Source organism: Asparagus officinalis, unplaced genomic scaffold, assembly GCF_001876935.1.
Source record: "Asparagus officinalis unplaced genomic scaffold, Aspof.V1 AsparagusV1_Un222, whole genome shotgun sequence".
Classification (NCBI taxonomy): Eukaryota; Viridiplantae; Streptophyta; class Magnoliopsida; order Asparagales; family Asparagaceae; genus Asparagus; species Asparagus officinalis.
In genome coordinates, this window is record NW_017972487.1 from 19,013 (window position 1) to 42,832 (window position 23,820).

A 23,820-nucleotide genomic window follows, 5' to 3' on the forward strand; every position below is an offset into this window, starting at 1 on the left:
CTTGAATGTAGATGGATGTAGATGAATCATGTTAATTATTTTAATTTTATGCCTGTACTGTAGATGGATGTAGATGGATGGTAATAGGAAATTTGCGGATGGAGAAAGTCTTGTTAACATTTGCCAAGAGGCTATACAATATATTTTTGTTATAGTATTTACATTCATGAGTAGAATGCAGTCTAGGAGTAGATCAATACATAGTGGACCAAGTGAGGAAAACAGAAAGCAAGAGAAAAGTAGAATTGAACACATAGAGCATATATATATAATGACTTCAGTCATAGTTATGTAAACTATATTAGAATGTGAAGTGGGTTGTCAAACTGGCAAAGCTCATCAGAGAAAATGGGCTACTAAAAGACTTAAGAAATATAACTGTAGAAGAGCAGCTTATCATTATATTGAACATTTTGGGTCATTAATCTAAAAATCGTATTGTGAAGTCTCATTTTATTAGATTAGGAGAGACAGTCACTAGATATTTTAATAACATATTAGAAGCAATTATTTACCTACATGGACGCTACATGAGACAAGCCCTCAATGATGTTCCGCAAAAAATCATTAACAATCTGCTATTCTACCTTATTTTAAGGTATATTTACATTTTAAGTACAGTTATATGTATACTCAATGAAAATAAATGTTAACTTAGAAATTTGATACACATATTATAAGATTGTATTGATATGATAGATGAGATTCATGTTGGTGCAATACTAGTGATTAATCTTGTTGCACGATTTCGAGACCGCAAAGCTGTTACACAGTGATTGCAGCTTGTACCTTAAACAAACTATTCACATATGTGTTAGTAGGTTGGGAGGGGTTTGCAAATGATTTTAGGATTCTCCAAGATGTATTATCTAGACCACAACCACAAGAATTGAAAGTCTATGATAGTAGTTGTTTAAAATTTTAACCTTAAAAAATTTGGATATTAATATGCAAACTTGACTTATTTACAAATTTTATTAAACAAATTGTAGGCAAATACTATATGTGTGATGTTGTGGTACCCCACCATGTCAGGTTTCATCTCTCTATATCGAAGTGTTCAATATCATTTAAAAGAATATACCCGTAAATTACCTAAGAATAAAAATGAGTTGTTTAATCTAGGGCATTTTTCTTTAAGGTCTAAGATTGAATTTACTTTTGGCACATTGAAGAATTGACTAAAGATATTGTGTCCTAAGCCATGTTACCCATTCTCTACACAAGTAGATGTTGTTTAGGTTTGCACAGTCCTTCATAATTTTATTGTAACTGTCGATCCAAGTAATGACCTACTCAATGAGTCCGATTTTAATGAAGATATTGATAGTAAGGTGGAAAATGAATCTGATAATAATTTAGTGATTTTTTTTCACAAACTTAAACCCAAAGAGAATAAACACAATCAAGAAATGAGTGGAAGACTCTTAAGGATGACATTGCTTGGGCGATGTGGGTTGACTACTGTGATAAGTATAATGATGATGTGACCACAGAGACTTAACTTTCATATTTGTCGATCTTATCTTAATCATTCATTTATTCTTAAGTCTTAACTCTATGTTTTGTTTTTTCCATTTATTATGCTTGCTTTTCATGATCATTAATTTAGGACTCAATAATGTTAATTCTGTTATATATATTGAATTTTTTGTTATTGTATTCATGTTTTGCTTATCTTACTAATTATATTGTATCTAACTCTCTCAATTAAACTAGTGATGGCTGATAATACCTCCTTAAGTGGGAAAGATAAAAATAAAGATAAGGATGTAGTTCCATCTCAACCTCATTTATCTCAACCTCCTCAGACTATGCCTCCAGCTAGTAGTGAGTTTTTCCATTTTAGCCTTCCTACTTTGGACAGTCACCTCATGCTTTTTCCAACATGCCATATTATAATGACAATTATTTCCAAATGCATCACCAACCGGGGTAATTTATGAACATGCTTAGTTCTCATACTCTATTTTAACGATTTTAAAGCCCTAATATTAGTGGATTGTAACTTTCTCCCACTAATGATCATGGCTCAACTTCCGAATCAGGTTCTAAACAGGTGCACATTGAAGAAGGCAACAAAGAAAAAGAATACTGAGGCTGGCGCCTGGCGGTTCCCGTATGAACGCTTGGTTTTCTTTTTTCCCCCATCCAAACTAGGGAAAAAGGTTGAACGCATTTCACCTCTTGATTTCATGATAAACCAAAAATGCAGACATTAAAAATACTTTTCCAAACGAACCTCCGAAACCTAAAAAAGAAATTTCCGGTATGAAAAAGTGTTTACCAGTAATAAGGTGAGCGAACCAAACAGGCCCTTATTGTATTGGGCTTGTTTCATTATCTAGGCCCATTAATAAGTTGCCTTCATGTTGCTCCGGAGCCATCCAAAGCGCTGAAAGCTCTAGAGAAATGGGTGCGCTCTCACGTGCGGCTCACGCGCTGTCCTTCCTCCTCCTCTCTCTTCTCTCCATCACCGCGGATGCTTCTTCTCTCTGCTCCAAGCAAGGTCAAATTGCTGAGCGTTTTAGTTTAAGCAAGTTTAGTACTGTACTTTTTGTTGGGTATCGTTTGTTAGCTCTTTAATCCTCAAAAGAATTGCACGAAATTCATTTTGGGTGTATTTAAATGCTTAGTCTGATCCAGCTTCAAGTGGGTTTTGATGGGTTTGTCTTATTTCAAATCAGTTTATTGGATTTTGGGTTCTGAAGTTCGCTGCTACGTTTCTTTGTTTTTTTCTTAATTTTTTTTGGTAAATTATGACATGGATTTTGATGTGCTTCACTGATTCCTCAACAAATAATAGTTTATCATTGGTGAATTGTAAGAAAAAGATATATTACTCATAAGCGTACCGCTAACCAACTGTGCATCTGACATCAATCCTCCTTTAGTAATTCATGAGTGCACAAGGTATCAAAATATTGTTTTCTGTGTCCATGATTATCAATTAATTATGGTAAGGTCCTGTATATATGTATTACAATCCTTTTAAATTGTACATTTTCTGCAAAATTGTGCAGTTCAAGTCCTTAGATCAAGGGAGGTATAGGCTGGTTGAAGTAAAATCTCACAATGTTGCTGTGATTACTTACAAATCAATGATTTCCCTCCCATACTGAATATTCTAAACAAGATCACATTAATTTTACTTTATTTTATTGATCATTTTGCAACCGTCACTTTCTTAGAATGGAGACATGTCTGAATATCAAGCAAGAAAATTGCTTTAATAGTTTCAATTCATGTTGCAAGTAACTGTCTTTTAATGATTATATATAATTATATTCATTAGACATTAATAAAACTAGCAATTCCTTAGTACTTGTTGTAGATTTAACCAGCTATAAATTTAATGGTTTTTCTGTTCTAGGTTCGTCATTGGTGAGAAACATAAGTGAAGCAACTCAAAGTGACTTTGGGAGAGGAGGCTTAGCTCATATCACTGTTGCAGGAGCTCTTTTACATGGAATGAAAGAGGTGTGTTGTCCGTACAAAGGATATTTCTGCTATTTCAGGCCATTAAGATAAATGTTTGGATGGAAGGTAATGTGGGGTAGGAGAAGGGAAAAAGAGAGTTACTCTGTTTGGGAGTTTTTTTAAGAGGGCTAAGGGAAGGAAAGGGAGGGAAAAAACGTTCAATTTTGTTTCCCTCCAAATTGGGGGGTAGAGGAGGGGAAGAGAAAGAAAGTAAAATTTCATAACGAAAGAGACATCTTGACCCTCTATCATATAATGAATTAATAGTTAAGATTCATTTACTTCCCTTCCCTTTCCATAATTAGAACTCTCAAACAAAATAATTTAACTTCACCTCCATTCCCCTTACAAAACCTCCAAACGAGATATTTTATTTTTTCCCTCCCCTTCCTCACCTTTCCTTTCCCTATCTTACCTTTCCTTCCCTTCCCTTATTGAACTCCCAAACATAGCATAATAAAGAGAGAAGGGATCATACCTCTCTAACGTTTTGGGCTATGATTATCATGTTAACATGGTATTAGAACCCTTACATTTTTAGCTATTTTGTCAGCATGAAAATACTATTTAGTTGGACATTTGATTATCTAATTTATGTTTCTTGCTAGGTTGAGATTTGGCTCCAGACATTTGCACCAGGGACAAGGACACCAATTCATCGACATTCATGTGAAGAAGTTTTTGTGGTCTTAAAGGGTAAAGGTACTCTTTTACTCGGCTCGAGCTCTATGAAGCAACCAGGAACACCACAAGAGTTTGGGATTTATGCAAATAGCACATTTTCTATCCCTGTGAATGATCCTCATCAGGTACTTTAATCTACCTTAAAAGCCTATAAGATGCGTATATAGTTTTGTTAATATATTATGATCTGAGGCAAAATGCTAGCCAAAAAGAAGGCTTTTCAGCTATTAACTGTATTCCTTCATGAAATTGTTAATATGCTGATTTGGACTGAAATTTATACGATATGATGGTTCATTCCACGTGGAAATATTAGTCCATAAAATGCATGCAATTTCACAAGAAAGTATGTAGGACAGGAAGATTCGATGATGCAGCAGCCATTACAATTCTGTGGTGGGTAAGCTTGAAAATCCTTCATATGTCCAAGATGTTAATCATGTTAGGAAAAGAATATGTGCACATTATATGAAGCTGCTGGATGTTTGTTAGCTGAATATTTGAATTTTAGGATCTATGTTTGGTTAATGTTTGAATATGTCGTTTATGGTTTTTGAATTTCTCTACCTTGATGCCTTAAATTCTTTGATTCCCTCATGGCATCCTGGAACCTACTTCATACGTCACTAATCAGAGGTCCTTCATATTTCACTCAGTTTGTTCTCTATCGAGATTCAGATTTTGTCTTATATAGCTTAAAATTTATGGTAATCAACTGCATTATTGTGATTTTTAAGTTGTGAATTCCAGATATACACGAGGTCAAACAATTTGGTCCAAAAGTGCATTGTTTTTGTTGATATAGCATATTTCTGACTTTTCTTCTGATTTTTTCATATATCGGTGCTTTGTAGTCCATGGAGATACATCATTGCATATTTGTTTATTCCACCATTCCATACTGAGGGAGAAAACACATGTTTCTAAAGAAAAGTGGGATGAGATAGTATTTATTTAATTAACATGTATTATATGGTTTAAATATTAGTACATATTATTGTGAATTCTAGGTTAATTTTGTTTTGTATGTCCTTAATTCGACATCCCTGGGGGAATTACTGTTGCTTACTGCTTACCTCTGTCAATGCTATATATATATATATTTATATATATATATATATATGATATATATATAATAGATATATATATATGATATAATATATATATAAGTATATTAAGTTGTTTATTGGGTTTGGATAATATTTAAAACACATCTTTGGATTCGTATGTATTTGTGAATTTGGGATTCGTATGTATTGTGAATTTTATTCATGCAGGTTTGGAACAGAGATGAACATGAGGACTTGCAAATGCTGGTCGTAATATCCCGCCCACCAGTCAAAGCGTTAGTATTCCTCTTATATGTATTCTCGTGTTTGATAATATTAATATATCTTTCACTAATTAATGCAAAACACATATGTTTAAGTATTTTTCTGATCTACTTTTTGTCATATTGTAGTCTCTCGTCTCTACTATGACACACCTCATTAAATCATAATTAATAATGTGATTTGGTTGTCAAACTTCCGTAGTTACATACTATGTAACCAAAGATAACCTTATTTGTGTTAAATTTTGTATGAGATTGATCAAAAACCCTTAATCCCTTGGTACGTTTTTTTTTTTTGGCTATAGAAAATTGGTTGTTTTAGGTGTAAAAAACCGTCTTGGCTTTTTCACTGCATTAGCACTGTAGGGTAGGCAGGAGTTGAAGTTTGGGGGGCACTTTTATTTTCCCTCTTAAAAAAATAAAGCAAGTATATCATTAATTATATTAATAATGTAAAGATTTTTCTGAGATAAATCTAAAATCCCCAACCAAATGTGCATAATGTGTGGATATTCTATAACTAAAATTTCACCTAGTTTGACGTGTATCAAAATTCTTCCTTTTAAAAAAACCAAAATTACTAATTAGACTACACTATTTCAAACTATTCTTACACTACATAGATAGAGAAGTGTCAACGCTTTGACGAATGGTCAATTAAAAGTTTAAAAGGAAGGACCTCGCACATTCTTCTTTGAACGTAGTGGGAAAGTAGTATGAGAAAATAGTCTATTTATCACACACACCCAAAAAGAAAAGAATAAATCTTAGAAATCTTCCTAATTTCTCACAATCATTTCCTCATTTAAAGAAAAATAATCTTCTAATATGAGATACTAAATTGCATTGGCCTTACTTGTTTGAATATCTCCAATAAATGAGAGAAGAGTATGGGATTATGTCCTAAGTCACACACATTAAACACAGTGTTTCCATCATTCATTACTATGTCTGCACCTCTCTCAAAAATTAAAGCTCCATTTTATCACTTCTAACTTGTATATATACTTAAATCACTTCTGTATTGTATCCATTTAAAAACTTAAATATACAACGAAGCTTGAGTAGGGCGGTGTCCTTGCCGAGCTCCCTTTGATAGTCCCCACGCTCCGCAGGTGGTATGAATTAAGTTACGATCAACGAACATATATTTTGCTCTTGTTGTATACAAATATTCTCGACTCATTTTGACACATTGAAAGCCTGATGCTCCTTAATCTTATGTTCATAATGTCATGCCTCTTGTGGTATACAAATTACTGTGCTTTTTACACTGCTTTCTCAAGAACAAATTGCTGCTGAACAGAGATAGCGGAGGCTTTAAAAATTGAAGAATAAATGAGACCCTATATTTTTATCTTTGTCTAAATAACAATTACAACTCAAAAGGGTATTTTTGTTACTTTTGTTATGCAGGTTCATCTATGATGACTGGAATGTGCCTCATACTGCAGCCAAGTTGAAATTTCCATACTATTGGGACGAGGAATGTTACAATGCGCCCAAGGACGAGCTCTGATGCGCATACTTATGTAGATTTTTGTGATTGACATTGGAAAATTGTGTCGAAGTTGATTGCCTTTATGTAGAGCTTGCCTTTTACATCTAAATATGCGATAGTACTCTTTGACACCTTTTCCCCTTAATTTTCTTCGGCAATTTAGCTAGCGTGCCCTGGGTTTTCTATATTGCCAAATGGGATTATCCTGGGATTGATTTGTTGGAGTAAGCAAGCCACGGAAGATCAAAACTTAAATAATCAAGTAACCTCAAATCTACCAAGCAATCAAAACAAACAGCAAACAACAAGATTTAACGTGGTTCCACGTGATTAAGATGATCCGTGTACGTCCACGGGGAGAAGGGAGAAGATCTTATTTCTTTTGAGAAGAGATTACAAAATGTTAAAACTACATACCCCTAACAATAGTGAAATATGGATCTCTCTCTCTCTCTTTTTTTCTTCTTTTTTTTAAACCCATGGATTGATACGATATATATAGAGATTGATTTTGCTCAATCCTATTAGAACTCTAACTTGAATCCTAATTGGATTTTCCAATTCAATTAATTCCTTCAATCCAATTCTAATTAGGATAGTAAATTAATCCTAATTAGAGTCCAAATTCAATCATGCTTCTCAACTGATTTGAGTCATCACGAACTCAACAATCTCCATCTTGACTCACATCACGTTGAATCAATCCTTCGCGAAGATTTTTCAAAATCAACTCCCACTTTATACAACTCTCTCCCAAGAGTATTTCTCCAAAGTTACTTCTAAAGAACGTGGATAAAGTCCACAGATGCTTTGAACTTCTCTACAGGAAAGGCAATTGTCATCATATCCGTCGGATTCTTCTTTGTACTGATCTTCACCAATTCGATCACTTTTTCCCTGTCAATCCACTCTCGGATCTTGTGATACCTGATGTCAATGTGCTTCGTCCACTTGTGATACCTCTGATCCTTCGCAAGATGAATCGCGCTCTGACTGTCACAATGAATAGGTACTGAATCCTGCATGATGTCAAACATTCTGACTAAACCCTGCAACCACAGAGCTTCCTTCGATGCCTCAACTGCAGCTATGTACTCCGTCTCAGTCATTGAAAGAGCCACAGTTTCCTATAACTCAGCCTTCTAACTAATGGCACGGTTAGAAACTGTGAATACACACCCCGTCGTTGACCTCCGCTAATTAAGGTCGACTGCGTAATCTGCATCGACGTAGCTCTGTAGTTTCTTGAACCCCTTATCCTCCAAAGACTAAAACAATAGGCCCACCTTTGCAGTCCCTCGTAGATAAAGTAGAATCCACTTCACCACCTTCCAATGCTGATTTCCTGAATTTGACATGAATCGACTTACTGAACTTACTACATCGGCTAAGTCAGGCCTAGTGCAAACCGTAGCATACATCAGCGATCCCACGACACTCGCATATGGTATCAGAGACATCTTTTCCTGCTCCTTAACTGTTTGTGGACACTACTCTGAGGATAATTTGAAGTGACCGACTAAAGGAGTAGAAACCGATCATGCTTCATCCATGTTGAACATTTTCAACACATTGAGAATATAATTTTCTTGGGACAGCCAAAGTTTGCCAAAAACTCTGTCTTGTGGGATCTCCATACCTATGATCTTCCTGGCTGCTCCTATATCCTTCATGTCAAACTCCATCTTCAGCAACTGCTTGACTTCCTCGATTTGTGCCCTTTCCTTTGCAGATCGATTAAAGCCGGCATTGATCATGAATGAGTCGAAGCACTTGTACCACTACCTCGAAGATTGTTTGAGCCTGTACAGAGACCTCTTAAGAAGACAAACCTTGTCTTCTTCACCTTCACGGAGATATCCCTCAGGCTGCTTCATGTAAATTTGCTCCTCTAATTCTCCATGTAGAAATGTTGTTTTAACGTACAATTGCTCCAACTCCAAATCATACTGTGCAACAATAGCCAACAACAAACGAATGGACGTATGTTTGACTACGGGAGAATAAATCTCATTGTAGTCCACTCCTTCCTTCTGAGCATATCCATTGACGACCAATCTTGCATTGAATTGCTCACAATCTTTCTTCCGAAAGATCCACTTGCAACCAATCGCCTTTGAGCCTCTTGGAAGATTAACCAGAACACACGTCTGATTCTTCTCCAAAGACTTCATCTCATGCTCCATGACTGTAATCCACCTGTCACGATCATCTGCTTCAACGACCTCTCTGTAGCTACATGGGTGTCCAACTTCTGTGAATAAAATAAAAGATACGCGATCATCGTCTTCCCAACCATATCTAGTAGGTGACGCCACTGTATGGCTCGAGCGTCTCAACGCTATTGGCTGCTCCTCCTGTATAGTAGCTCTGTCTCCATCGTCGGTTAGAGTATCATCAGTAGGCACACTAGGGCTTGCAGGGCTTTCCGAAAACTCCACTTCTTGTACCTAAGAATCTGTAGAAGCATCTGAAGATCCACCTTGCGCCTTGTCTTCTGTCTTCGGATCTGCCTGCATGATAACGTCTTCATCAAAGACCACATCTCTACTGGTAAAGGTATTGTGAGTCTCAAGATCCCATAACCGGTACCCTTTGACTTCAAAAGTGAATCCTATGAAGATACGCTGTCTCGACTTGGACTCTAGCTTGTTTCTTTTCTGACTGTCTACAAGGCTATACGCTGGACAACCAAATATGTGTAAAATCGTATAATCCACTGATTCTCCTCATTATATCTCCTCTGGGATCTGAAGATCAACGGCTATAGATGGTGACCTGTTAATCAAATAACACACATGATTTACCGCTTCCGCCCAAAAATCTTCGGACATGTCTGCTTGTAGCAAGAGACCGCGGGCTCTTTCCATCAGTGTCTGATTCATGCGTTCAGCTACTCCATTTTTTTCTGATCGTCCTGGCACACTTAACTGATACCGGATGCCTTCATCAGTCAAGTACTCTTTGAATTACCCGGAGGTATACTCACCTCATTATCTAACTTCAAGACTTTCAATTTCAGCCCCTTCTGATTTTCCACCAATGACTTTCACTCCTTGAACTTTTAAAAAACCTTAGACTTCTGTCTCACGAAATAAACCCAAGGCTTCCTGGAGAAATCATCAATGAATGTAACATAATACCTCGCACCCCCAATGGATGCCTTTGATGAGGGCCCCCACACATCAGTGTGGATAAGATCTAGCAACTCCTTGGACTTATGCTACAAAGTAGAGAAAGATACTCTATGTTGCTTCTCCATGACACAATACTTACAAAAATCAATTTTGTATTGAGTTATTCCTGAAAGCACGCCCTTGCCGTGGAGTAATTGCAATCCTTCTTGAAGTGACCTAGTCGTTTGCACCAAAAACAGACGACAGAACTAGAATTTTCTTCAGCCTTGACCGGCTCCTTACCCTTCGACTTCCCTTTCTTTACATTGGCCACTAGACCTGAAGATTCCTCCTTGATGTCCGTGTTCCTGATGTGTTTATTATTCTGAAGCACCGAGATGACATCCTCCAACTCTAAAATCTCCTTCCCATACATGATAGTAATCGCTAAGTGATTGCAACGGGGTGGAAGCGAACACAATAACAGAAGATCTTGGTTTTCTTCTTCTAGCTTCACCTCAAGAGCCAACAAATCACCAATAATCCTATTGAAGATGTTCAAGTGTTGCAGAATAGATGCACCTTCCTTCATCCGAAGTTCATAAAGCTGCTTCTTCTTGAAGAGTTTATTTGACAAATTCTTCGTCATATACAAGCTTTCCAACTTACACCACATAACCGCAGTCATGCTCTCGTTCATAACGTTATAGAGCATCTCATCTGACAAGCACAGGACAATTGTAGCATTTGCGCGGACATCCGTGTCTTTCCACTCATCTTCTTCCAAAGTGGATGGCTTCTTTGCAAAACCGTTTAAGGATCGGTGGACCCCTTCCTTCACGAGTAAGGTCGTGACGCGCATCTTCCACAAGAGAAAATTCGACTTGTCGTCAAATTTCTCCATCTCGAACTTGGTCATTGTCGTCTTGGTCGCCATAGTAGCTCTGATACCAATTATTGGAGTATGCAAGCTGCGGAAGATAAAACTTAAACAATTAAGAAACCTCAAATCTACCAAGCAATCAAGACAAACAACAAGCAACAAGATTTAACGTGGTTCTACGCGATCAAGATGATCCGTGTATGTCCACGGGGAGAAGGAGGAAGATCTTTTTTTTTAAGAAGAGATTACAAGAGGTTGAAACTACACACCCTTAACAATGGTGGAATATAGATATTTTTTTCTTATTATTTTTAAACCCCCGGATTGATACAATATATATAGAGATTGATTTTGTTCAATCTTATTAGGGCATCTCCAACCCATCGCACCAAAATGGTGTAAATTTTGTAGCAAAATGGTGCAAAAGTCACATCAAACAGTAATTCATCTTCAACCAACTGCACCATTATTTATACCAAAAAAGAATATTCTTAGGATATTCCTTTTTATCTACTTTTATATTATTATTTTTTATTCCCTATATTTTTAACTATTTCAACAATTAACCCCACATATCAAATTTTATTTTTTCACATATTTTTCAAACAAAATAATTTATTACTTAAAAAATTAAACTAATAAAATAATTAAATATTATTTTATTAATTAAAATAACTTGATTGCTAAAATAATCTATATTTATTATTGATATTGCAAAAATATTACATTTAAGAACACAACAGAAAATAAAATAAAGAAAATAATTAAACATTAACAACAATGTAAAAATTACAAATTTAATATGCACTTAACTATCTGAATTAGTGTATTCCTCCTATAGATGATCTATCAATGCATTACGAAATATAATATGGGCATCTTTATCCTTGATTTGTTTATAACGTGCAATAAATTGATTAAATCTTATAGTTTCATCTGCTATAATATCAACTTCTGGTGTTGGTGCTTCCCTCACTTCTTGAATTGGTGCATAAAGTATAATATCAACTTCTGGTGTTGGTGCTTCCCTCACTTCTTGAATTGGTGCATAAAGATCACGTTCATCATCGACTATCATATTGCGCATAATAATGCATGCTGTCATTATGTCATGTAATACATATTTTTTCCAAAAACATGTTGATCCTGCCACAATTGCAAATCAAGATTGGAGAACACCGAACGCACATTCTACATCTTTTCTACATGCTTCCTGTTTCATGGCAAAATATTTTTTTCATCCTACCTTGTGGATGTTGGATTGTTTGTACAATAGTAGCCCATTTTGGATATATACCATTAGCTAAATAATAACTCATATTATACTCTTTTCCTTGAATAACATAGTGAGCGGGAGGATCAATACCTTGAGCTAGATTAGAGAAAAGATTAGATGACTTTAGCACACTGATATTATTATTGGTTTCTGGCATACCAAAATATGCGTGACATATCCAAAGATCATAATCTGCTACAGCTTCAAGGATAATAGTTGGTGACCCATTTACGTCATGCGTATTGCCCAAACCATGCCGTTGGACAATTTTTCCATTTCTAATGCATACAATCAAGACTTCCTAACATTTCTGAAAAACCATGTTTTTTTTTACCAATATAGAGTAGCCTAGCAATATCATTAGCGTTAGGTGTTCATAGATACCGCTCTGCGAATATCTCCATCATAGCACGACAAAATTTTGTCATACTTTCAATTGCTGTTGACTCACCTATTTTAACGTATTCGTCTGTAGCATCAGCTGGTAGACCGTATGCCAACATACGAAAAATAGTTGTTGCTTTCTGTAATGGTGATAGTCACATTCTACCAAGTCCATCACTTCATTGTGGAAGTAGTAGTCATGATCTTTCACTGGATCCACAATACGAAGGAACAAACTTCTTAACATTCGATATCGACGACGAAACATATCTTCTCCGAAACGTGGATTATCGATAAAGTAATCTATGAACAAATTCTGATGCGCAGTTTCTCGATCGTGGTTGATGACTGCATGACCGGGTATCAAGCCACCATGGATCGGTTGGTAGTTTTGTTGACGTAAATTGTTAGCGAGGATCATGTTGTTGTTGATGTACTCACGAATTACTTCTTCGGTTTCATCAATCTCTGTAATAATATTGGACAGAAAGTTATCATCATCCGAAGATGAAGATGATGATAAATATGATGGACCTCCAGCATCGAAATTCATTTTTAAAGTAAGAAAAGAATGACTGAGTATGCAGAAATGAAAAATAATAATTTTAACACTAACGAATAATTGTGTAGAGGTACCTAATCTAGTATGCTATTTATAAAACTTTGCTTAGCTGTATACGTTGAACAATATGTAAAGCTAAGCTAATTTCAGAAAATGCTTTACAGCTGTTATCAATTTGTCACAAAATTCAAATTTGCTTAGCTGTATACGTTAGACAATGTGTAAAGTTGAGCTGATTTCAAAAAATAATTCCCACTCATATAAAGTTTTCACATAATTCAAGGAATGCTTAGCTGTGTACGTTGGATAATGTGTAAAGCTGAGCTAATTTTAGAAAATGATTCCCACTCATATAGATATTTCACACAATTCAATGAATGCTTAGTTGTATACGTTGGACAATGTGTAAAGCTGAGCTGATTTTAGAAAACGATTCTCACTCATATATAGCTTTTACACAATTCAATGAATGCTTAGTTGTGTATACATTGGACAATGTGTAAAGCTGAGCTGATTCAAATTCAATGAATGCTTAGCTATATACGTTGGGCAATGTGTAAAGCTGAGCTGATTCAAATTCAATGAATGCTTAGCTGTATACATTAGACAATGTGTAAAGCTGAGCTGATTTTAGAAAATGATTCCCACTGACAACGTTGGACAATGTGTAAAGCTGATCAGTTTGTACACAACGATTCAATTTCAAATGTTGACCACCGACAAATTTAAATTCAAATTCAAATTCAAACAAAAAAACTTTGGATTGGCTATAAATAACATTCACGAATTCTACTTCAAACCACCCAATTCAAAGTATTTCTTCAAAGTATTTCTAATCTCCAAACCAACCGCTTTTTACAAAAAAAAATATATGTTCGGTCATCTGGATACACAGTTACTGAAGATGTGCTCCTTTGTCAAGTATTCATGGATATTTCTCAAGACCCTATTATCGGTAGAAACCAGTCTCGAGATGCATTTTGGTCTCGTGTGGAGGACAGATACAATAAACTTCGAGATCAGCATTTTGAGGTGCGTACGAGCCGATCAGTTCGTTCTCGAATGGAAATCATAAGTAATGAAGTAAGGAAGTTGAATGTGTGCTTGAGACAAGTAGAGAATTTGAATCCAAGTGGCACTTCAGATGAAGATATTGTAAGTATTCTATTAATTATCTTTCAAAATTTATTATTATTTTTGAAATACATAACTTGATGTTCACTATAATTTGCAGTTAGTTCGAGCAAAGATGTTATTTATGCAAGAACCAAAGTACAAAAAAGGTTTCAAATTTGATCATGTCTGGAATATGGTTAAAAATTTTGAAAAATTTAAAGATGATGTCCCCACAGCAAGACAAGTTGGTCGAAGACAACCCCAAAGTGTGGACTTCAACTCGTTACAATCAGATAATCCCACTCCGGATTCTCCTATATCAACATCTCCTGGACTGTCATCATTTACTCCACCTGAACGACCTATTGGGGTAAAAAATCCCAAATTAAAAAGGAAAAATGATGATCATGAGTCAAGTGTAGTGAACTCCATCGATACAAATAACAACTGACTTATAGATAGGTTAGATAAGGCGAGCTTGGATAGGCAAGTAGCATTTGATATCGAACGAGAAAAGATAGCCATGAAAAAAGATAGAGATGAATGAAAAATTATAATGAAAGATTTGAATTCCATTGCTGATCCAAACGTACGTGAGTACGTTCAAGCTCAACAGATTAAAATAATACAAAAAATCAACAAGAACAAGGGTCTGCTTCTAATTTTGGCAATTATTTCAATGATATTGGACACTCTGGATCCGATCTACCAGATTATTGAGAGTTGCTTGTCCATCTTATGTAATGTTATATGTTTAGTTTGTATTTTATGTTTTATTTTAATAAAGTTTTATATTATGTGTGTTAATTTTTATATGCAATGTATTTCAGATATGTAATTTATATTTGAATTATGTATTAGGATTTCTCTTTATATTTTTAATTTATATTTCATGGGACTTTACTTATAATGTCTAGACTTTAATATTATAATTAATAATAATGACTTTTAAAATTTAACATTATTTCTATTTTTAAAAATAATTTATTTTGTCCAAATTATACAATTAAGGTAAAATTATAAAATTTAAATATTATTGGGATTGTTTTATAAATTTAATAAAACAATTGGGGTCAACTTGTAAATACATAAAATTAAAAGGTTAAATAAAACTGAAAAATAAAAAAATAAAAAAATAGTAATGCGGTGATGAACAGTGCGACGCCAAATATGACGTCGCATTGTTCATCACCGCTAAAATGCTGCAACAATTGCGGCTAGGTTGGAGATCAAACGCAACGGCAAATGCACTTTTTGCTGCATTTTGCCGCTGCGTTGGAGATGGTCTTAGAACTCTAACTTGAATCCTAATTAGATTTCTCAATTCAATTAATTTTTTCAATTCAATCCAATTAGGATAGTATAACTAATCCTAATTAGAGTCTAAACTCAATCCTGCTTCTCAACTGATTTGAATCATCCGAACTCAACATGATTAATAAAAAAAAGTTTATTGTTTTCAGGAGCGCTCCATTGAGGCTTCCGTTGTCTTCGATGAGCTTTGTTTATGAAGATGATTTGGTGATTTGATGAGTCAATGATACGCGACCGAGATGGTCAAACTTTCTTGTCTAATTCTGTTACGAACCCGTTATATTTGTGTAGTAAACTTCTATTGGAAAGTTCAATGGATAAATCAGAGAAAATTGCACATGAGTACTGCTCAGCAATAAAGCAGAGCCAAAGTTAAAGGTCAAACTAAGGCATAGTAGTGCCGATGGAATTATATTCCGGTTCCCTGAAATGCGATATAATTACGCAACTGATCTTGGAGTTTGTGTATCTATACTAAGGGCCCGTTTGTTTTATTTTTTTTAAGAAGAAAGTTAAAGGAAAGCTGTCAAATCTGACAAAAACTGACAGTTTTGACAGGCTTTCTAGAGGCGTTTTTGCAAGAAAGCCTGCCAAAACTGACAGTTTTTGTCAGATTTGTCAGGCTTTCCCCTTCCCATTTTTGCAAACAAACAGCCCCTAATGATCTTGAGATTACTACTTGTAATTACACACGTACCCCTAGAGCATAGATAACAAGCCACCGCCGTGCCTGTGTAATAACAATTAGCAATCTCAGGATCATCCGTGTGACTGTAGACTCACCCGTGTAATTACATCATACTGAAATGTAATTAATCCTGAAATAAGTAGTAAAATCTGCGGTTTTTCTCAAAAAACGAGTAGAGAGAGAATGTACCCTTAAAGTCGAAACATTGCCAAAGCATAAACAGGGTGGATTTGGATCTTTTCATTACAGATCAATAGTATAGAGATCATTTCTCAGAAACTGCCAAACATTTAAAGGATGCTATCACTTGCCCAACATAAATATTTACATCCCGTAGCTTCCTGTTTGAAATGGGGGCTTCTTTATTTTGTTCATATTTGGTTTTTTTCCTAGACAAGTTATACTTTAAAGAAAAATAAGGGTTTCCAAGTATAACTGTAAAATAATTTTATGTCAGAATTCGCGATGCGGTTCATGTAAATGGAGGTGCAACCCAAACAAGTAATACTTTAAAATCTCTTTTTGTTCAGACACGTAGACGTGGTCAAAAAGAGGTCGATGTTGTTAATTAAATGAAAAAAAATCAATTTTGGTAATTAAAATTTAAAAATAGTCTTTTTTTTTAAAAAATTCTCCTTTCTAATAAATTTTAAAAAGAAGTGGTCATTTTTAAAAATCTATCCATCTTTAATTCACATGGCCTCAGTCGGATCTTAGACGGTAGCATGTCTTCTCTAATGTGTATTAAAGGGTTGTGGGGTTCGTCACAAAAATAAATTACAGGCACTGTTGCGTGCAATATTTGTTATTGGAAAGCAACTTCAAAGCTATTGTTCAGCTATTTACAATTTTGTTTTGGAAAATGTAATACCAATACAAGTTCATTGTCTGGTTTAAACAACAATTAATGTAAAACGTACATGAACTTAGTACACAGAGAAATAGAGGTAGAAATGATTTTCCAATTTGGATTTGATAAGTCATATCTATGATGAGCTTGTTTTATTTTTTAAATTTCCTTTTTGGATCTGCAACTTTTCCTCCCACAAAATAGACTACAGATAAAAAGAAACAGCGCTATGTGGGCAAAAAATAATCATATTAGTCTACTAAGCACAATTTGATTAAAAATAATGGACATGAATTTTTTGAGATACATTTGATGCTCTACTTGCACTTTCCTACATCTCTGCTTACACTCTTTACTTTTAATTGATTACACTAAACCTTCTCTAAAATATACTCAAATTAGATTTTTAATCTCAAAAAAAGATTAATTTGCATGCTGTTTTTCACTGCTGAGAAGGTCAAAAAGAAATGTTACCCAAAAACAAATGGAAAAAAGATATATGCTTTCAGCATTACAAGAAAATTTTGTTCATTTCAACTACCATTGAACATAGATTGAAGCAGCTTAAGGGCTTTCAAACATTCCGCAACTCAAAAATGCACGCAAGATATCCCTCCTTTGACTAACAAAATGAAAACTTATCACATAAATTCGCAAGCAATCAGCTTCTCCTCTTCGAAACTCTTCTCTTAAGTTCAGTCTCTGCAGTCTCAACACAAAACTCAGCTCCAAGAATATCTTTTATCGCGATATTTGAAAACATACTAGCCTCAGCGGTCTCCACAATTTTATCAGCAGAAAGATTGAATCCCAAAGCAGAAAGCAAACGAATCGAATTGGCAATCCTGCAAATATGCTGCCTTGTTTCCAATGGTGTAAATTCTTCTTGTTTCTGATGATCTTCCACCATCTCGTTGTCTTTAGGTTCTACGTGTTCACCGACCCAAATGAAACCGTTGCAGCCTAGAATGAGATCGACACCATATTTTTCAAGATGGTGGAAATGTTGTTTGCGTCTTTTAACTAAGTATGATGGGACTGAGAGCAGTTGACCTCTTTCTAACTGCAAAGATAAAAAATTGTGATTATGTGAAGGAAAAGCAGGAAGAAAACATTTGAAACCCTTATATTTTTTGCTACTTTGGCTTGGAAGTGAAATTGCAATTTATGAACCTGCGTTAAAGCGTTTTGCTTTGCATTTGTGTATTTAAGGTAAATTGCACATAGCCCCCTCTCATATATACCATCAGTTGCACTACAACCCCCGCAACTCATTTATTAACAGTTAAAAGCCCCCCGTCCAACCCCCCACCCCCAACCCCCCACCCCACCCCAAAAAAAAAACCACCACCACCACCACCACCACCAAACAAAAAATCAAAACCAAAAAAAATAACAGCAGGAAGAAGGTATTGCTTGTAATTTATCTTTCTAAAAATGTCATTTCAGGGGCGCTAAGTGCTAGTAAATGATTTGATGGGGTTTAGTGCAACTGAAGGTATAGATGAGGGGTTTAAAGTGCAATTTACCGTTTATTTAAATCAATAAGCATGATATTTTAGTTTCTAGTGGATTCTATTTGCCTCTTGGTCTAAGTGAAGGACCTGTACATCTAAATAACTGAAACATACATAAGAAGCTTGAGATGGTAACAAGTTTGTCATCAGATCATACATGTTCCTACCTGCAATTACCGATATCTACAAAATGCCCTGTAATTTTGCAATTTATTATCTTTATTTCTCTCATTTGTCTCTTCTCCGAGGAAGTTATGTTATGTTCGTGGCCTTCAAAATGGTTCAAATGCTCAAATGAGGGGGAAATTAAGTTTCAATTCAGCTTCATGTACATTATTCACCCACAATCAACAAATTTAAGCTTTGAGTAAAGTGATATCTGACGAGTGTCGATCAAGAAACTGAAGTCAAGTTTCAAAAATGTAAATGCAAGCCATTTTAAGGCTGGTGAAAGAAAGATGCATCACATAGATTAATATACCTTTCCATACTTTTGACTTCTTGCTTGTAGCTGCAAACTCCCATCATGCTGAAATCCACGAACTTCAGCCTACGAGACAAATGGAGTTAAAAAGTTGCACTTCTTAGTGGAAGTCCTAATTAACAACTATTCCTAACCAGAGGTAAAAGAAACAGCCTAACATGATGCCTAACTGATGGATACACACATGATTAGAGAAAAATTTTCATACAAGACATGACAAGTTGTGACATTCATATTATTCAAAAGTTACTTGAATAATTATAATAAAATCTCCATAAACATCGTCTAAGGCTCTCCACCGAAATTACAAAATATTAGATGTTGTTATAATTCATAAATACTCACAATATGTAAAAGGTAAAACGATTGCATAGATAAAAGTATTTCTGCATATGAAGTCCCATGAATCAACAACTAAGAAATAAACTTCCATTCTATGGACACAAAGTAACTGTAAATAATGACAAGTACGCTTTCCCCCTCCATAAGTTTTCAAACCGAATGGTGTACCCATCACAATATATTGTAAACTGCTAGGTTGAATGTGAACTGCAAAATAGTGTGAAACCAATTTTTGCACAATCAAAATCATGCCCTGTTTAAGTCTGGTTCCAACATTTATATCTCATGAACATCATTTAGAGACATAGGCTGGAGTCAAAATATAGCCACTATTAAGTTTCGGTGCTCACAAAAATAATTATGGACTCGTCTTAAGAATGCTAGTTTTGACCGCTGTTACCTTGCTAGTATAGAGGTGTAACTGAATTCATACTACCTAATTAAGTAGAGAGAAGAAGCTCAGATATACAAAAAGGCGTTAGAGCTGGCCTGTTACACTACCAAATTGAATTCTATGCATGCAATGTTGGCTCTATTTAGAGCAAAGAGAGTGAAAACTGTAGTTGAAGTGAGTCTGAAACTGGCAGTTAAGTATGGTATCTTGGCCCAGGGCAATACCTACATGAGCTTTCTTTCAGTAAACCGAAGTTAGCTCAGTTATGCTCTGGCACTATGATAATCTAGTTGCTGTGGATTTGAGGAGCAAGCTTTATAGAATAAAAGGGAAGTAACAAAAATAAATGGCAAAAAGCTATCATGTTTGAACAAGTTTCAATTAAATATTTCAAGTCCAGACATGGATATGCTTTATTTGAACTTAGCTTAGAAAAACTCCAATCCCAGAGTCATTTTTCGTAGGACTTGGGTTAAGCCATGCATGCTGGCTTATATTGATCATGAATCACAGATGGTAAGAAAACTAATACAACTCTTATGTTTTGGTTATTATATGGAACTCTTACACTTTGGCTATTATATAGAGAAATTGACATGAATATCCATTGCCTTCTCCCATTTATGCCTTGCCTAGAAAAATTTCATAATCCGGATTCATAAATAGTTTTATACAGATTGGATAAGTGACACCTGATGGTTAGTTACGTTTTATGATATATTCAACGAGGTAAATTTGAAAAGTTTGGGCAATTCAGGAATTTCGTTAAACATGAAATAGTAACACATATCCAACTGGATTCTTTCAGGCTTTATCAAGTGGACCCATGCTGCATATTTGATGATAAATTAATGAGAAAGACTTGGATTGACTTCAAAGAGCACTATAGAGAATGAAACAGGGAATGAACTGCCCTAAAAGTATAATCCGTAAGTTTAAGCAAATAGTTAGCATGTCAGAATTTAAGATATTTCAGATCAATGCAAGCAATTGGCAACGCACATTAAAATCTTTTTTCTGGCACTACATTTATGCACAAGGCAATCTGGGTTTATAAGAACCACCAATTAAATATGACATGTAGATAAGATGCGTAGCTGAATTCACTGGTACAGATGTTAAAAGTATATGAGTACTGAGCATACGCACTGCCCAACAGAAGTACAGGGCAAGAAGGGCCAAACTCGCATTGTTAAAGGAACTGATTTACAGACGAGTAAAAAAACAGATTATAAATTATTAAATTAACTTAAAATGAAAGAGCTATTCAACAGATTATTATTGCCACAATCAGCACTTTCAGTACTTTCTCTATCAAGTCTTTAACCTACATCTCAGCATCAAATTACTTCACAACATGGTAAACAATCCAAGTCAGCATGTCTTATTTCTTGACGTAAATGAAAAAAGTTTTGTGTAGCAAAAAAAGCTTTATGCAATACTAAAAGAAACAAAGGTATATAATGCATGGAAGAAGAATACTTACACAAACAACATCATTTTCTTCAAAGATGCTACGCATGTTGAGTTCATCAACAGCAGTTCTGCGTCTCTAGCAATACAAAAAGTAAACTTACAAAGAAGGTAGAATAGACCAGAGAAATTTATAGAAGTGAAATTGTTAAATAACAACCAACAACACGCAAGAATGCATAGGTCAGGAACATGCTAATAATTCTTATTGAAGTCAAATTGTCGCAATTGTTAGCATGTTACTATGTGTCACAATCACATAACAATGGAGCTTATACAAAGCGAAGGTGCAACTCAATCTGAGTAGAGTCAAGTTGAGTGGTTGTGACACATTGGACTGAGTTTGGGTTAAGGCAAATAATCTCATGTCATAGGAAGTGGAATTAGGTTCATGGAAAATAAATTTTGGCTGACGAACATAGAAATAGGTCTGAGTCGTGGATCACAAGAAGGTAAAATAGATTTTGGGTTAAGGCAAATAATCTCATGTCATAGGAAGTGGAATTAGCTTGATATACGACTTCAGGGATGTGCCACAAATGTGCAAGTAACAAAATGATTCATTTAATGAAACAAGTGGGTACCTGAATACCATCTGGCAAGTTCATAGATGAAAGCATCAATACTGCATCCTGACTGAAATTTATTTCCAATCTCCAGCGTTTTGGAGCAATCTATTAACAGAAGTGATACAAGCCACGTTGGTGATATCATAGAAAATGAGAAATAGAAATAAAATACAAGCAATGAAATAGCTTATTATCCTAACATTATTAACTAAAACCTGTTTTGTTTGACCCCTGTATTCAATTAACTATCTAACAATCAGATTTCTTACTTTTTATACGTTAACACCTATGGTGCTAGATAGTATAATAATTATATGAATATAATAGAATGAGACGCAAACCTCAAGGACACGGCCAACAATAATATCTCCAACCTCTGGTATGTACCTGCAAGCAAAAGAATTTCACATCAAAATAAGACCATCACCTCATTTACCAATTTTCAACAGCAAATGCAAAGCAATCATCCAGTATGACTACTATAAAGGACCGTAAAAAACATGCTGCAACTTCATGTAATCTGAAGAGGATGGGCATAGTATGAGAACCTAGCTCTAAGCGTACGAACATAAACAAGTTTGTTCACTCGCTCAACCACACCACAAACTGTAGCCACCACTTCTTCATTGAACTCTGACGTCCCATGGCCCCTGCCAATATAAAATCATCTTTAATTATAACTCGATGGTGAGAAGAAAATTATACATCTTAAAATCATAATAAACGAGCAAGTAATATTTTGGCAGACCACTAGGCAATAAACAAACCAACAGCAAAGCAGCTCAAAGCAACAAAAAACTTCAAAAACTAAATAGACAAATTTATTACAAAAAAAAATGAAATTTTAAATGCAATAAGAACCAGATTATTATTACAAATGCTTGATATAAAATTTCCAGTTTTCTAATACCAAATTGCTCGATTCAAAAACTAGGAAACGTCTGAATAGAGGTCAAACTTAACAAGAAAAACATCATAATGTCTGAATACCCAGTTGAAAGGAGGAAACTAACTAGTAAATTTCAAGTAAAAAAACAAATAAATAAGACAAAACCAGATTGTGAAACTCATCTGCAACCCAAAATCCAATTTTTCAGCCAAATATGAAATGGGCAATAATCAAATTGATTAAAAAGTAGAAAACAAGAATAAACTGTCTAGTTTAGACGAAAACGAACCAAGTTACACATATATTAGGCCACAATAAGGGGGAAATCGAAATGGGTCATTGACAAATCAAATAAAAACAAGAAATTTTGAAAGAAAAAGAAAAGGAAAAAAATCGATTATACTTGAGGATGCCATCTTCGTGGTTGACGGGGATCGTGTCGGCGACGGTGACAGAGGCTGTGGATTTCGAAGCGAGATCCTGAAGTTTCTCGAGAGCAGCTCGCAGTCTCGATCTCTGTGTTTGGCTTAGTGATAGCTGCAGCGGGATTTCTTTCATTTTTGACCTCTATCTCTTTCTAGGGTTTTGGGGTGAAGAAGGGGAAGGGCGAACCTAAACCCTAGCAAATCATCTGCTTGTTTTGGGTTAATTTCACCTAACTCCCCCAAGTTATGGGGTTTTGACTTAACATCCTGATATTTGTTTATCTTATATAACCCCCCAACCCACCCAACTTTGGGGTGTCTCACAAAACCCCGCTTAAAGTTTGAGCTTTCTTGCTAAGTCCTTTACATGTAATTTACAAATACATAAACAAATCAAAAATTTTAAAGAGGATATATTTTGCCTATAAATGACAAATGAAAAATTTTAAGATTTATTTTTGTAAATTACAGGTAGGGATTAGGTAGAAAATGTTAAAATTCAGGGTAGTGAGACCCCTAAACTTTCGGGGGGAAGGGGGT

At 35.1% G+C, this 23,820-nt stretch overlaps 4 protein-coding genes across 4 annotated transcripts; 2 read left to right on the forward strand and 2 right to left on the reverse strand.

Annotated features, from left to right (window-relative positions):
* Positions 1-2,366: 2,366 nt before the first annotated feature.
* On the forward strand, positions 2,367-7,164 carry LOC109827456 (auxin-binding protein 4). The gene is made up of 5 exons (XM_020394464.1): positions 2,367-2,509; positions 3,374-3,480; positions 4,089-4,289; positions 5,442-5,509; positions 6,914-7,164. Exons 1-5 carry the CDS (start codon positions 2,413-2,415, stop codon positions 7,014-7,016), a joined length of 576 nt encoding a protein of 191 aa, XP_020250053.1. The 5' UTR covers positions 2,367-2,412; the 3' UTR covers positions 7,017-7,164.
* A 4,668-nt stretch (positions 7,165-11,832) lies between these two features.
* Positions 11,833-13,210, reverse strand: LOC109827454. The gene is made up of 3 exons (XM_020394462.1): positions 12,779-13,210; positions 12,244-12,574; positions 11,833-12,143 (listed from the first exon to the last, which is right to left on the reverse strand). The coding sequence occupies exons 1-3, from the start codon at positions 13,208-13,210 to the stop codon at positions 11,833-11,835; spliced, it is 1,074 nt and encodes a 357-aa protein (XP_020250051.1).
* Positions 13,211-14,146: 936 nt separating this feature from the next.
* LOC109827455 (glutathione S-transferase T3-like) lies at positions 14,147-14,786 on the forward strand. Its single transcript, XM_020394463.1, has 2 exons — positions 14,147-14,374; positions 14,454-14,786. The coding sequence occupies exons 1-2, from the start codon at positions 14,147-14,149 to the stop codon at positions 14,784-14,786; spliced, it is 561 nt and encodes a 186-aa protein (XP_020250052.1).
* Positions 14,787-17,640: 2,854 nt separating this feature from the next.
* On the reverse strand, positions 17,641-23,476 carry LOC109827452 (exosome complex component RRP4 homolog). The gene is made up of 7 exons (XM_020394460.1): positions 23,259-23,476; positions 22,515-22,616; positions 22,308-22,353; positions 21,982-22,071; positions 21,411-21,476; positions 19,186-19,254; positions 17,641-18,250 (listed from the first exon to the last, which is right to left on the reverse strand). Exons 1-7 carry the CDS (start codon positions 23,411-23,413, stop codon positions 17,849-17,851), a joined length of 930 nt encoding a protein of 309 aa, XP_020250049.1. The 5' UTR covers positions 23,414-23,476; the 3' UTR covers positions 17,641-17,848.
* Positions 23,477-23,820: the final 344 nt, after the last annotated feature.

Bases quoted from the DNA above. Each gene is read 5' to 3' on its own strand.
- LOC109827456 (XM_020394464.1), top strand. From the start codon at position 2,413: ATGGGTGCGCTCTCACGTGCGGCTCACGCGCTGTCCTTCCTCCTCCTC. The intron at 2,510-3,373 runs GTCAAATTGCTG...TTTCTGTTCTAG, and splicing joins TTCTCTCTGCTCCAAGCAAG to GTTCGTCATTGGTGAGAAAC. The intron at 5,510-6,913 runs GTTAGTATTCCT...TTTGTTATGCAG, and splicing joins TCCCGCCCACCAGTCAAAGC to GTTCATCTATGATGACTGGA.
- LOC109827454 (XM_020394462.1), bottom strand. From the start codon at position 13,210: ATGAATTTCGATGCTGGAGGTCCATCATATTTATCATCATCTTCATCT. The intron at 12,575-12,778 runs GTATGTTGGCAT...CAGAAATGTTAG, and splicing joins GAAAGCAACAACTATTTTTC to GAAGTCTTGATTGTATGCAT. The intron at 12,144-12,243 runs GTAGGATGAAAA...CAATTGTGGCAG, and splicing joins AACAATCCAACATCCACAAG to GATCAACATGTTTTTGGAAA.
- LOC109827455 (XM_020394463.1), top strand. From the start codon at position 14,147: ATGGATATTTCTCAAGACCCTATTATCGGTAGAAACCAGTCTCGAGAT. The intron at 14,375-14,453 runs GTAAGTATTCTA...TATAATTTGCAG, and splicing joins GCACTTCAGATGAAGATATT to TTAGTTCGAGCAAAGATGTT.
- LOC109827452 (XM_020394460.1), bottom strand. From the start codon at position 23,413: ATGAAAGAAATCCCGCTGCAGCTATCACTAAGCCAAACACAGAGATCG. The intron at 22,354-22,514 runs GTTCTCATACTA...TTTTGCTTGCAG, and splicing joins GTTCGTACGCTTAGAGCTAG to GTACATACCAGAGGTTGGAG. The intron at 19,255-21,410 runs GTAAGTATTCTT...TTTGTCTCGTAG, and splicing joins AAGAAAATGATGTTGTTTGT to GCTGAAGTTCGTGGATTTCA.